The 10,789-nt window shown below is 64.2% G+C and overlaps 2 protein-coding genes across 4 annotated transcripts; both read right to left on the bottom strand.

The window, feature by feature from the left end:
• Positions 1–280: 280 nt before the first annotated feature.
• Positions 281–3,135, bottom strand: MRPS24 (mitochondrial ribosomal protein S24). Of its 2 annotated transcripts, XM_084221828.1 has the most exons (5): positions 3,085–3,135; positions 2,611–2,679; positions 2,203–2,314; positions 873–1,182; positions 281–659 (listed from the first exon to the last, which is right to left on the bottom strand). In XM_084221828.1, the coding sequence occupies exons 1-4, from the start codon at positions 3,109–3,111 to the stop codon at positions 899–901; spliced, it is 492 nt and encodes a 163-aa protein (XP_084077954.1). In that variant the 5' UTR covers positions 3,112–3,135; the 3' UTR covers positions 281–659; positions 873–898. The 2 variants fall into 2 exon arrangements, with proteins under 2 accessions (XP_084077954.1, XP_084077953.1); XM_084221827.1 differs by having other exon boundaries at positions 281–1,182.
• A 542-nt stretch (positions 3,136–3,677) lies between these two features.
• LOC311163067 (uncharacterized protein C2orf42) lies at positions 3,678–10,775 on the bottom strand. 2 transcript variants are annotated; one of them, XM_084221764.1, is made up of 9 exons: positions 10,645–10,775; positions 9,069–9,889; positions 7,879–7,989; positions 7,395–7,529; positions 6,739–6,843; positions 5,745–5,852; positions 4,864–4,890; positions 4,623–4,791; positions 3,678–3,896 (listed from the first exon to the last, which is right to left on the bottom strand). In XM_084221764.1, the coding sequence occupies exons 1-9, from the start codon at positions 10,668–10,670 to the stop codon at positions 3,683–3,685; spliced, it is 1,716 nt and encodes a 571-aa protein (XP_084077890.1). In that variant the 5' UTR covers positions 10,671–10,775; the 3' UTR covers positions 3,678–3,682. The 2 variants fall into 2 exon arrangements, with proteins under 2 accessions (XP_084077890.1, XP_084077889.1); XM_084221763.1 differs by having other exon boundaries at positions 3,678–3,916; positions 4,864–4,964.
• Between the last annotated feature and the right edge of the window lie 14 nt (positions 10,776–10,789).

Raw genomic sequence — 10,789 nt, forward strand, 5'->3', positions numbered from 1 at the left:
ACTGTGGGGACAGCTGTGGTGACAGGATGTGGGACACACGGACACTGTGGGGACACTGTGGGGACACTGTGGGGCACAGGGACACTGTGGGGAGACGGGGACAGCTGTGGGACACAGGGACTTCAGGAACATTTATAGGATTGTCCCTGACCCCACAGACACTTGTAGGGCACACTGGGCTCATCCCAGACCATTCCTTTAGGAACATTTGTAGGTTTATTCCCTAGAGGAACTTGTAGGGCACATCCTAGACCATTCCTTTAGGAACATTTGTAGGTTTATTCCCTAGAGGAACTTGTAGGGCACACCCCAGGCCATTCCTTTAGGAACATTTTTAGGTTTTTTAGGGTCACTCATAGTTTCACTCCCTAGAGGAACTTGTAGGGCACACTCAGGATACTCCAGACCATTCCTTTAGGAACATTAATAGTTTTATTCCCTAGAGGAACTTGTAGGGCACACTGAGGACACCCCAGACCATTCCTTTAGGTACATTTTTAGGCTTTTTAGGGTCACTCATAGTTTTATTCCCTAGAGGAACTTGTAGGGCACACTCAGGATACTCCAGACCATTCCTTTAGGAACATTTATAGGTTTATTCCCTAGATGAACTTGTAGGGCACACCCCAGACCGCTCCTTTAGGAACATCTGTAGGTTTTTTAGGGTCACTCATGGTTTCACTCCCTAGAGGAACTTGTAGGGCACACTCAGGATACTCCAGACCATTCCTTTAGGAACATTAATAGTTTTATTCCCTACAGGCACTTGTAGGGCACACTGAGGACACCCCAGACCATTCCCTTAGGAACATTTGTAGGTTTATTCAATAGAGGAACTTGTAGGGCACACTGAGGACACCCCAGACCATTCCTTTAGGGTCACTCATGGTTTCACTCCCTAGAGGAACTTGTAGGGCAGGCGTGCGGGCAGGGTCTGCAGCTCCAGGCGCACGGGGCACTTGTAGAAGTGGCCCAGCAGGGTCTCTGCGTAGCCCTGCAGGAAGTAGAGCTTGTGTGGCGGCAGCGCCCGCGCCAGCAGCGCGCTCACCTGCAGCAGGTTCCCGCGGCGCCGCAGCACCGCCTCGTCCAGCAGCAGCCCCGGGAACGTCCCGGCCAGGAAGCGCCGCAGGAAGGCGTCCTCCAGAGCCCGCTGGGCGGCACCCGCCTCGCCACACAGGTTCCCTGGGGACACGGGGTGACAGTGGTGACACACGGGTGGCATTAGTGACACTGGGTCACCCCCCACTGGGCGGCACCCGCCTCACCACACAGGTTCCCTGGGGACACACGGGTGACAGTGGTGACACACAGGTGGCACTGGGACACCCCCCACTGGGCGGCACCCGCCTCGCCGGAGAGGTTCCCTGGGGACACGGGGTGACATTGGTGACATTGAGGGACCCCCTGCCTGTGCCACACCCGCCTCGCCACACAGGTTCCCTGGGGACACGGGGTGACAGTGGTGACATTGAGGGACCCCCCGCTGGGCCGTGCCCGCCTCGCCGGAGAGGTTCCCTGGGGACACACGGGTGACACACGGGTGGCATTAGTGACACTCAGGGACCCCCTGCCTGTGCCGCACCCGCCTCGCCACACAGGTTCCCTGGGGACACACGGGTGACAGCAGTGACACATGGGTGGCATTGGTGACACTGAGGGATCCCCCGCTGTGCCACACCCGCCTCGCCATAAAGGTTCCCTGGGGACACAGGGGTGACACACGGGTGGCATTGGTGACACTCAGGGACCCCCTGCCTGTGCCACACCCGCCTTGCCACACAGGTTCCCTGGGGACACGGGGTGACAGTGGTGACACACGGGTGGCATTGGGTCACCCCCAGCCTGTGCCACACCAGCCTCGCAGGAGAGGTTCCCTGGGGACACAGGGTGACATTGGTGACACTGAGGGATCCCCTGCCTATGCCACACCCGCCTCACCACGGAGGTTCTTTGGGGACACACGGGTGACACACGGGTGGCATTGGTGACACTGAGAGACCCCCTGCCTGTGCCACACCTGCCTCGCCACACAGATTCCCTGGGGAGAGAGGGGTGACAGTGGCGGTACTGGGTCCCCTATCCCCCTGTCCCCAGCCCTGTCCCTGTCCCCAGCCGTGTCACCCACCGGTGTGCAGGGACAGCCAGCCCTTGCGGTGCCCCCCTGTCCCCAGCCCTGTCCCTGTCCCCAGCCGTGTCACCCACCGGTGTGCAGGGACAGCCAGCCCTTGCGGTGCCCGATGTGCTGTGGCGCGTGCGCCTGCTCGTATGTCACCAACTTGTCACCTCTGCCCGCGCGCACCCGGGCTGCCCGCGTCTGTGGGGACAGGGGGGTCAGGGACAGGGACAGCGGGGTCAGGGACAGGGGGACAGGGGGACAGCAGGGTCAGGGACAGGGGGTCAGGGACAGGGGGTCAGGGACAGGGGACAGCAGGGCCAGGGACAGGGGGACAGCAGGGACACCGGACACAGGGACAGGGGACACAGGGACATGGGGACAGGGACATGATGACAGGGACAGGGGGACAGCAGGGTCAGGGGACACAGGGACATGGGGACAGGGACATGATGACAGGGACACGGGACAGGGACACGGGGGTGCCGAGGTCTCACCTTGAGGCACACGGGGCTGGTGTGGAGCTGCCGGGCGGCGCTGGGGACATGGAGGGCACGGGGAAGGACCTGCGGAGGGGACAGGGGAGGGGACAGCTGGCAGGGGACACCCCGGTGCCGAGGGCAGGGGACAGCCCGGTGCCCGGGGCAGGGGACAGCTGGCAGGGGACAGCCCGGTGCCCGTCCCCAGCACAGCCAGCTGTCCCCAGGGAGCAGCCCCGGTGTCCCCGCACTGGGGACAGCGCTGGTGTCACCCCACAGCCGGGGGCGCGTCCCCGGTGCCACCGCAGCCCCCGGCCCTGCTCCCCAGTGCCCCCAGACCCGGTGTCCCTTGTCGCCGCCATCCCCAGCGTCTCCTATCCCCAGTGTCCCCAGTCACCCCCACCCTCAGTGTCCCCCATTCCCGGTGCTGTTCCCCATTCCCGGTATTTCCCCATTCCCGGTGTTTTTCCCCCATTCCCGCTCTCCCCTCACCCGCAGTGCGTGCGCGGCCGCCGCCATCTTGGCTCCGGGCGCGGCGGCGGCGCCCCCTGGCGGCGGGAGGGCGGCGGGACTGGGGGGGGACACTGGGAGGGACTGGGGCTACTGGGGGGACTGGGGATACTGGGGGGATACTGGGAACACTGGGAGTACCACAGGCACTGGGAGCACTGGGGGTCCGGGGGTCTCCTGAAGGCAACTGGGCGCCTCGTGAGCGCTTACTGGGAGCCTTTTGCGGGGGCGGGGGGGGGTCTTCCCCCTTATCCCTCCATTCTGGGGGTCTCCCACGTTCCAGCCTCTCACTTTGGGGTCTCCCAGGCGTGTCCCCCCTCCCCATTTTGGGGTCCCCCCTTTCCCCCCCCTACACACTGAGCCCCCCGTGGGTGGCACTGTTTTATTCTGGGGGTGCTCCCAGGTGAGTCCCCCTCCCCATCTTGGGGTTTTGGGGTCCCCCCGTGCCCCCCACACACGCTCAGCCCCTCGTGGGTGGCACTGTTTTATTCTGGGGGTGCTCCCAGGTGTGTCCCCCCTCCCCATTTTGGGGTCCCCCCTTTCCCCCCACACACGCTCAGCCCCCGTGGGTGGCACTGTTTTATTCTGGGGGTGCCCCCGTCCGTTTGGGGGGCTCAGGGGAAGGCGATGGTGCCCAGGGGGGGCAGGGGGGGCTCGGCCGGGGGGGTCCCGCGGCCGGGGGGCTGCCGGGGCCCCCCGTGGTGCCCGTACTGGAACTTGAGGCGCAGCTCGCCCAGGCGGGAGCGGGGCAGGATGTCGGGGATCCACTCGATGGTGAAGGGCGTCGGCTCCTTCTGCGTGGGGGACGTGTGTCCTGGGGGGGCACGGCGGCGTGGCTGCCTCGGGGAGCCCTGCTGCCCCTCCCTGAACCCCCCAACCCCATGGAGACCCCCCTTTTTCCTGTCCCTAAACCCCTGACCCCATGGAGACCCCCCCTGCTGCCCCTCCCTGAACCCCCAACCCCACAGAACCCCCTTTTCCTGTCCCTGAACCCACAACCCCACAGAATCCCCACCTTCTTCCCTTCCCTGAACCCTCCAACCCCATGGACCCCCCTCTTTTCCCATCCCTTGAAGCCCCCCCACCTCTGGGACCCCCCTTTTTTCCCATCCCTTGAAGCCCCCTCAGTCCTATGGAGAGTTGGGACCTCCCGGGCCCATTTTGGGGTCCCATCCTGCCCCTCCTGGGAGGGTTTTGGGGTCATGCTGTGCCCCCACCCTGAGGGCTGTTTTGGGGTCTCACCCTGCCCCTCCCCAGGCCCGTTTTGGGGTCCCACCCTGCCCTCCCCAGGGCTGTTTTGGGGGTCCCACCCTGCCCTCCCCAGGGCTGTTTTGGGGGTCCCACCCTGCCCTCCCCAGGCCCATTTTGGGGTCTCACCCTGCCCTCCCCAGGGCTGTTTTGGTGTCCCCCCGTGCCCTCCCCAGGGCTGTTTTGGGGTCTCACCCTGCCCCTCCCCAGACCCATTTTGGGGTCCCCCCGTGCCCTCCCCAGGCCCGTTCCGGGGTCCCCCCGAGCCTCACCGACTTTGAGGAAGGTCTGCAGCTCCAGGGGCCGCAGGGGGGGCTGCCTGTCCCTCTCGGGGGGCCCCAGCCCCTCGGGCACGCTCTCCACCTCCACGCGGGGGCTGCGGAAGGGCTCGAAGGAGCCGTCGCGGTTCTGCACGAAGCTCCGGGTGATCTCCAGCGGCACCTGCGGGCCGGGGAGCGCTCAGGGCCGGCCCCGCGGGGCCGGGGGGGTCCGGGGGGTTTGTCCCGGCCTTACCTCGGGCGTGTCGAAGATCTGCTTGACCTGCAGGACGTTGGTGATGTGCCAGGTGTACTTGGAGAAGGTGCCCAGGGGCAGCGCGTCCCTGCGCACGAAGGCTGCGGGGAGGGGTCGGGGCGGGCTCGGCGGCTCCGGCCCCTTTCACCTTCCCCTCTTTTACCGCCCCTCTTGCTTTTATCAGCCCTCTTTAGTTTTCCTCTCCTTCCCACCTTTTTTGCTTCTTCTCCCTGCCTTTTTTGCCTCTTTTCTCCCTTTATTTTCTCCCCTTCCTCCCACTTTTTAATTCCCCTTTTCCCTCCTTCCCCCTCTTTATTATTTCTCTTTTCCCCCCATTTATTTTTTCATCCCTCCCTCTCCCCATTTTGCTCTATTTTTCTGCCTTTATTTTTTCCCTCCTTTATTTTTCCACCCCTTTTCCCCATCTCCCTTTTCCCCCCCTTTATTTCCCCATCTCCCTTTTTCCCCCCCTTTATTTCCCCATCTCCTTTTTTCCCCTTTATTTTTCCACCCCTTTTTCCCCCGTTTATTTCCCCCCTCCTTTTTCTCCCCCTTTATTTTTCCACACCTTTTCCCCATCTCCCTTTTCCCCCCCTTATCTTTCCACCCCTTTTTCCCCCCCCTCCTTTTTATCCCCTTTATTTTTCCACCCCTTTATTTCCCCCTCCTTTTTTTCCCCTTTACTTCCCCCCCTTTATTCCCCCCCTCCTTTTTTCCCCTTTATTTTTCTACCCCTGTACTTCCCCCCTCCTTTTCCATCTCCCCCTCCCCAGCACCCAATAAAAACCCCAGAACCCTCTCCATGCCCCTGCTCCTTCCCCCACACTCAGCTCCCAGCAGGATTTTCCCCTTTTTTGGGTGTTTTTCCCCTTTTTCCTCACCCGTGGTGGAGTTGGGCAGCCTCTTCTTGCTGCTGCCGCTGGAGATTCGCTGCTGGAGAGCCTCGAAGAAGGACTGGGGGATGTGGAACACCAGTGGCTCTGGGTGGCCTGGGAAGGTACAGCGGGCTCAGGGAGGGGCTGGGGGACCCCAAACTGTCACCCCAAAATGTCCCTGTGCCTCGGGGGGTCAGCAGAGGGGCAATTCCCAGGGAAATGTTTGGGATTTGGAGGCTGGACCCACCCTGTTGCTGTTTTGGGGTCTCCAGGAGGAGAATGGGGAGGGGGTGGTGACAATGGCATGGATGGCGAGGGTAGGGGGTTCCCAAAATTGCACCAAAAGTCTTCCCAAAAAGAATTAACCAAATTATCCCCAAAAATGGACACAGCGTTCCCAAAATGGCCCCTAAAGTGTTCCCAAAAAGGGACCAAAAGTGTTCCCAAAATGGCCCCCAAAGAGCAGAGGGGCTTGAGAATTGTGGAATGGTTTGGGTTTCACGCCTGTCCCTCCCCAGCTCTCCTGGAGCCCCTTCAGGCCCTGGAATGTGCTGGAAGCTCTCCCTGGATCCTTCCCTTCTCCAGGGGAACATTCCCAGCTGTCCCTGGATCCTTCCCTTCTCCAGGGGAACATTCCCAGCTCTCCCTGGATCCTTCCCTCCTCCAGGGAACATTTCCAGCTCTCCCTAGATCCTTCTCCAGGGAACATTCCCAGCTCTCCCTGGATCCTTCCCTCCTCCAGGGGAACATTCCCAGCTCTCCCTGGAATTTCCCTCCTCCAGGGGAACATTCCCAGCTCTCCCTGGATCCTCCCCTTCTCCAGGGGAACATTCCCAGCTCTCCCAGCCTGGCTCAGAGGTTCTCAGCCCTTGGAGCAGCTCCGTGGCCTCCTCCAGGGACCCTGAGCTGCAGGTGAGGTGTCACCTGGGAGGGACAGGATCCCCCCTGTGCCCACCCAGAGCAAAGCCCACAGAACTCCCAGGGGAAATTCCCCACTCACCCTCAAACTGGTAGTGCATGGTCTGGTGGATGCGCTCCGTGACACTGCCCAGCCACTCCTGGAAGGACAGGGACACCTGCGACTCGTCCAGCGCCTGGGGACAGCCTGAGGGGACAGGGAGGGCACACAGCAATGTCACCGTGCCCCAAACCTCACCCCCAGGGCTCTGGCATGGGATGGGTGGGCTCTGTGTCGGGCTAAAAGCAGGAAAAGGGGGGATTTGTGCCAATTTCCAGGCAAAACTGAAGGCAGGAGGGGGCAAAGCTCCAAGCAAAGGCTGCTGCCCTGGCACAGGGCGATGCCAGCCTGGAGAGGGTTTTCCCACAGTGATGTGGGGAAACACACAGGATTTCAGGCTGCTGGAGGGACCTTTCCCCTCCCTAACATCCCAGAGAATCCCAACAGAAATAACTCAAGGAATCTGGGAATGTTTTGGGTTGGAAGGGACCTTAAAGCCCATCCAGTGCCACCCTGGGACACCTCCCACTGTCCCTGGGTGCTCCAGCCTGGCCTTGGGCACTTCCAGGGATCCAGGGGCAGCCACAGCTGCTCTGGGAATCCCATCCCAGCCCCTCCCCACCCTCAAACCAGGAATTCTTTCCCAAAATCCCCATCAATCCGTGCCCACCCTGAGCTGGCAGTGCCCCAGGGCTCACCGTGTCTCTTCAGCGAGGAGGAGGAGGAGGAGGAGGAAGGTGAGGAGGAGACGACGGGCAGCTTCCTCAGGCTGCTCCTCCTGGGGCTGGGATGAGCTGGGTCTGGAGCCAGGAGGGACCCAGGCACCTGTGGGCCTGAGGGAGGGATTGTCACCCCTGTCACCCACTGCCACCCCCTCCTCCAGGCCTCCAGCCCCCACCACCACCAGGGTCCCCCACGCGTTCCCAATGCCTGCAGCTGCTCCAGGGGCTCCACAGCTGGATCTGACCCTGTGGAGCTGCTCCAGGGGTTCCACAGCTGGATCTGACCCCACAGAGCTGCTCCAGGGGTTCTACAGCTGGATCTGACCCCACAGAGCTGCTCCAGGGGCTCCACAGCTGGATCTGACCCCGTGGAGCTGCTCCAGGGGTTCCACAGCTGGATCTGACCCCGTGGAGCTGCCCTGGGGGGTTCCAGCCCCCAGCCCTCCCCAGGGACACTCACCTGGCCCCAGGTCCTTCCTCCTCCTCTTGGCCCTGGCAGCAGCCGCCCCCCGGGGCCGCGCCGTGGAGCCGGGGCCGCGCAGCAGCTGCGGGATCACCGTCCCCTTCAGCCCTGGGGACACAAGGACCGTCCCTAAAAACATCCCAGCCACCAGCCACGGGGACACTGGGACCCCCAAAACCCCAAAGAACCCCCCACCCTCCCAGGAGGCTCCTTTGGAGGGGAGGGGGGGTTTTATCCCACTCCAAATTTGCACCTTGGACTGGGTGGGGTTATTGGGGTGCAGCTTTTGGGGTGCAGAACCTCCTTAATGGGGTGAACCCCAGATATTCCTGCTGTGGAAGGGGATTTGTGGGAATGAGCCCCAGAGGCTGCTCTGGGAAGGGCTTCAGAGTTCCCAGCCCTGCAAAAGGACCCCAAACTCAGTGGGATCTGCCCCCCAGCCCCAGTGGAGCCCCCACACAGGCAGGAGCGGGCTGCACCCCACTGGGAATGGCTGCCTGTGGATCTCCGTGCTCACAGCAGGACGGGGCAGCACCAACAAACGCCCAGGGGATTTGGGACCGTGGAATGGCTGCTGGCAGAGCCCAGGGAGGTTTGGGACCGTGGAATGGTGGCTGGCAGAGCCCAGGGGGGTTTTTGGGTGCCCCCCAACCCCTGCCACCCGCTCCCACTGCTGCCCAGGGGATTTGGGACCATGGAACAGCCACTGGCAGAGCCCAGGGGGGTTTAGATGCCCCCCAACCCCTGCCACCCGCTGCCGAGGGGATTTGGGACCGTGGAATGGTGGCTGGCAGAGCCCAGGTGGGTTTTTGGGTGCCCCCCAACCCCTGCCCCCTGCTGCCCAGGGGATTTGGGACCATGGAATGGCTGCTGGCAGAGCCCAGGGGGGTTTTTGGGTGCCCCCCAACCCCTGCCCCCCGCTCCCACTGCTGCCCAGGGGATTCAGGACCATGGAATGGTGGCTGGCAGAGCCCAGGGGGCTTTGGGACCGTGGAACGGCCGCTGGCAGAGCCCAGGGGGCTTTGGGACCGTGGAATGGTGGCTGGCAGAGCCCAGGTGGGTTTTTGGGTGTCCCCCAACCCCTGCCCCCCACTCCCACTGCTGCCCAGGGGATTTAGGACCGTGGAATGGCCGCTGGCAGAGCCCAGGGGGTTTTTGGGGGCCCCCCAACCCCTGCCCGCTCGCACCGCTGCCATCGGAGGCGAGGAACTCGGAGAACTCCTGGGCCAGGCTCTCGTCGCTGGCGAAGGCGCAGATGCAGGCCAGGAAGTGGATGCAGCGCGTCGGGGGCGACTCTTCCTCCTCCTCCTCCTCCTCCTGCTCCTGCTCCTGCTCCTCCTCCCGCTCCCCCTTGGCGCGGCCGTGCCCGGGCGCGCGGCAGGCGCAGGAGAAGCGCCGCTGCCCGAAGCTGGCGTGCAGGTAGCCCAGGCTGTGCCTCTGGCTGGCCTTGCACTTGACCACCAGCACGCTCTTGGTGACCCTCTGCACCAGCGGCCCCGTGGGCTCGGTGGCCAGCTCCCACAGGCTCTGCTTGGCCTCGGCGGGCGCCTGCACGGCGCCCAGCACCGAGCTCTTGAGCGGCAGCGGCGTGGCCTCGGCCTGGCAGCCCAGCGCCAGCTTCAGGTGCTGGCACTGCCCGTCGGCCGCCGCCCGGGCGCAGGCGGGCGCGTGGCAGCGCCCCGAGCTCAGCTGGGTGATCAGGGTGCCCTCGGGGGTCTGGATGGCCGTCTCGGACACCCCCAGCTCCACGAAGCAGCGGCGCTGGCGCTGGCGCACGGAGTAGAGCTGGCCCTGGGCGCCGCTCAGCAGCCGCACGGCGTCGGCGCCCGGCGGGCGGCGCGAGCCGGCGCGGAACACGGCCCCGCACGTCTTGTTCTTGCAGCTCAGCCCCCGCGTGCCGTTGTAGGTGCCGCAGCGAGGGCACTTGCGGATGCCGCGCAGCGTGGCCTTGCCCAGGTCGGACAGGAAGGACGGGGCTTTGGGCCGGCCCGGGCACGGATCCATGGAGCTGGGCAGAGAGGGTGGGGGGTGACGGGGGCAGCCTGAGAACAGAGACCACCCCGAGAGTCCCTGTGCCACCCTGAGAGTCCCTGTGCCACCCCGAGAGTCCCTGTGCCACCCCAGTGACCACCCTGACAGGCCCTGTGCCACCCTGAGAGTCCCTCTGCCACCCCAATGGTCACCCCGAGAGTCCCTGTGCCACCCTGAGGGTCCCTGTGCCACCCCAGTGACCACCCTGACAGGCCCTGTGCCACACTGAGTCCCTGTGCCACCCCAGTGAACATCTTGAGAGTCCCTGTGCCACCCTAATGGTCACCCCAAGAGTCCCTGTGTCACCCTGAGAGTCCCTGTGCCATCCCAATGGTCACCCTGAGAGTCCCTGTGCCACCCCAATGGCCACCCTGACAGGCCCTGTGCCATCCTGAGAGTCCCTGTGCCACCCTGAGAGTCCCTGTGCCATCCCAATGGTCACCCTGAGAGTCCCCGTGCCACCATGACAGGCCCTGTGCCACACTGAGAGTCCCTGTGCCACCCCAGTGCTTACCCTGACAATCTTTGTGCCACCCCAATGGTCACCCTGAGAGTCCCTGTGTCACCCCAGTGGTCACCCTGGCACTCCCCGTGCCACCTCTCCTCACGCCCGGGGCTCTCCCCTCACGCCCGGGGCTTTCTCCTTCCACCCTCAGGCCCGGGGGTCTCTCCGCTCACCCCCAGGCCCCGGCTCCCCTCACGGCCAGGCCCGGGGGTCTCATCCCCCCTCACCGGCGTTTCCCGGGGTTTCCCAGCATCCCTCGCGGCCCGTGACGTCAGCTCCGCCGCCGGGCCCGCCCCGGTTCCTGGGCCCCGTTACCGCCGCCGGCAGCGCCGTGAGAGCGGCTCCACTTCCGCCGCCGGCGCGCTCCTATTG

This window comes from Fringilla coelebs, assembly GCF_963513975.1.
Source record: "Fringilla coelebs genome assembly, chromosome: 26".
Taxonomy (NCBI): domain Eukaryota; kingdom Metazoa; phylum Chordata; class Aves; order Passeriformes; family Fringillidae; genus Fringilla; species Fringilla coelebs.

Bases quoted from the DNA above. Each gene is read 5' to 3' on its own strand.
- MRPS24 (XM_084221828.1), bottom strand. From the start codon at position 3,111: ATGGCGGCGGCCGCGCACGCACTGCGG. The intron at 2,315-2,610 runs GTGAGACCTCGG...CTGTCCCCACAG, and splicing joins CCAGCCCCGTGTGCCTCAAG to ACGCGGGCAGCCCGGGTGCG. The intron at 1,183-2,202 runs GTGGGTGACACG...CCGTGTCCCCAG, and splicing joins CTGGCTGTCCCTGCACACCG to GGAACCTGTGTGGCGAGGCG.
- LOC311163067 (XM_084221763.1), bottom strand. From the start codon at position 10,670: ATGCTGGGAAACCCCGGGAAACGCCG. The intron at 7,530-7,878 runs GTGAGTGTCCCT...TCCCTCCCTCAG, and splicing joins GAGGAAGGACCTGGGGCCAG to GCCCACAGGTGCCTGGGTCC. The intron at 4,792-4,863 runs GTAAGGCCGGGA...CCCGGCCCGCAG, and splicing joins AGATCTTCGACACGCCCGAG to GTGCCGCTGGAGATCACCCG.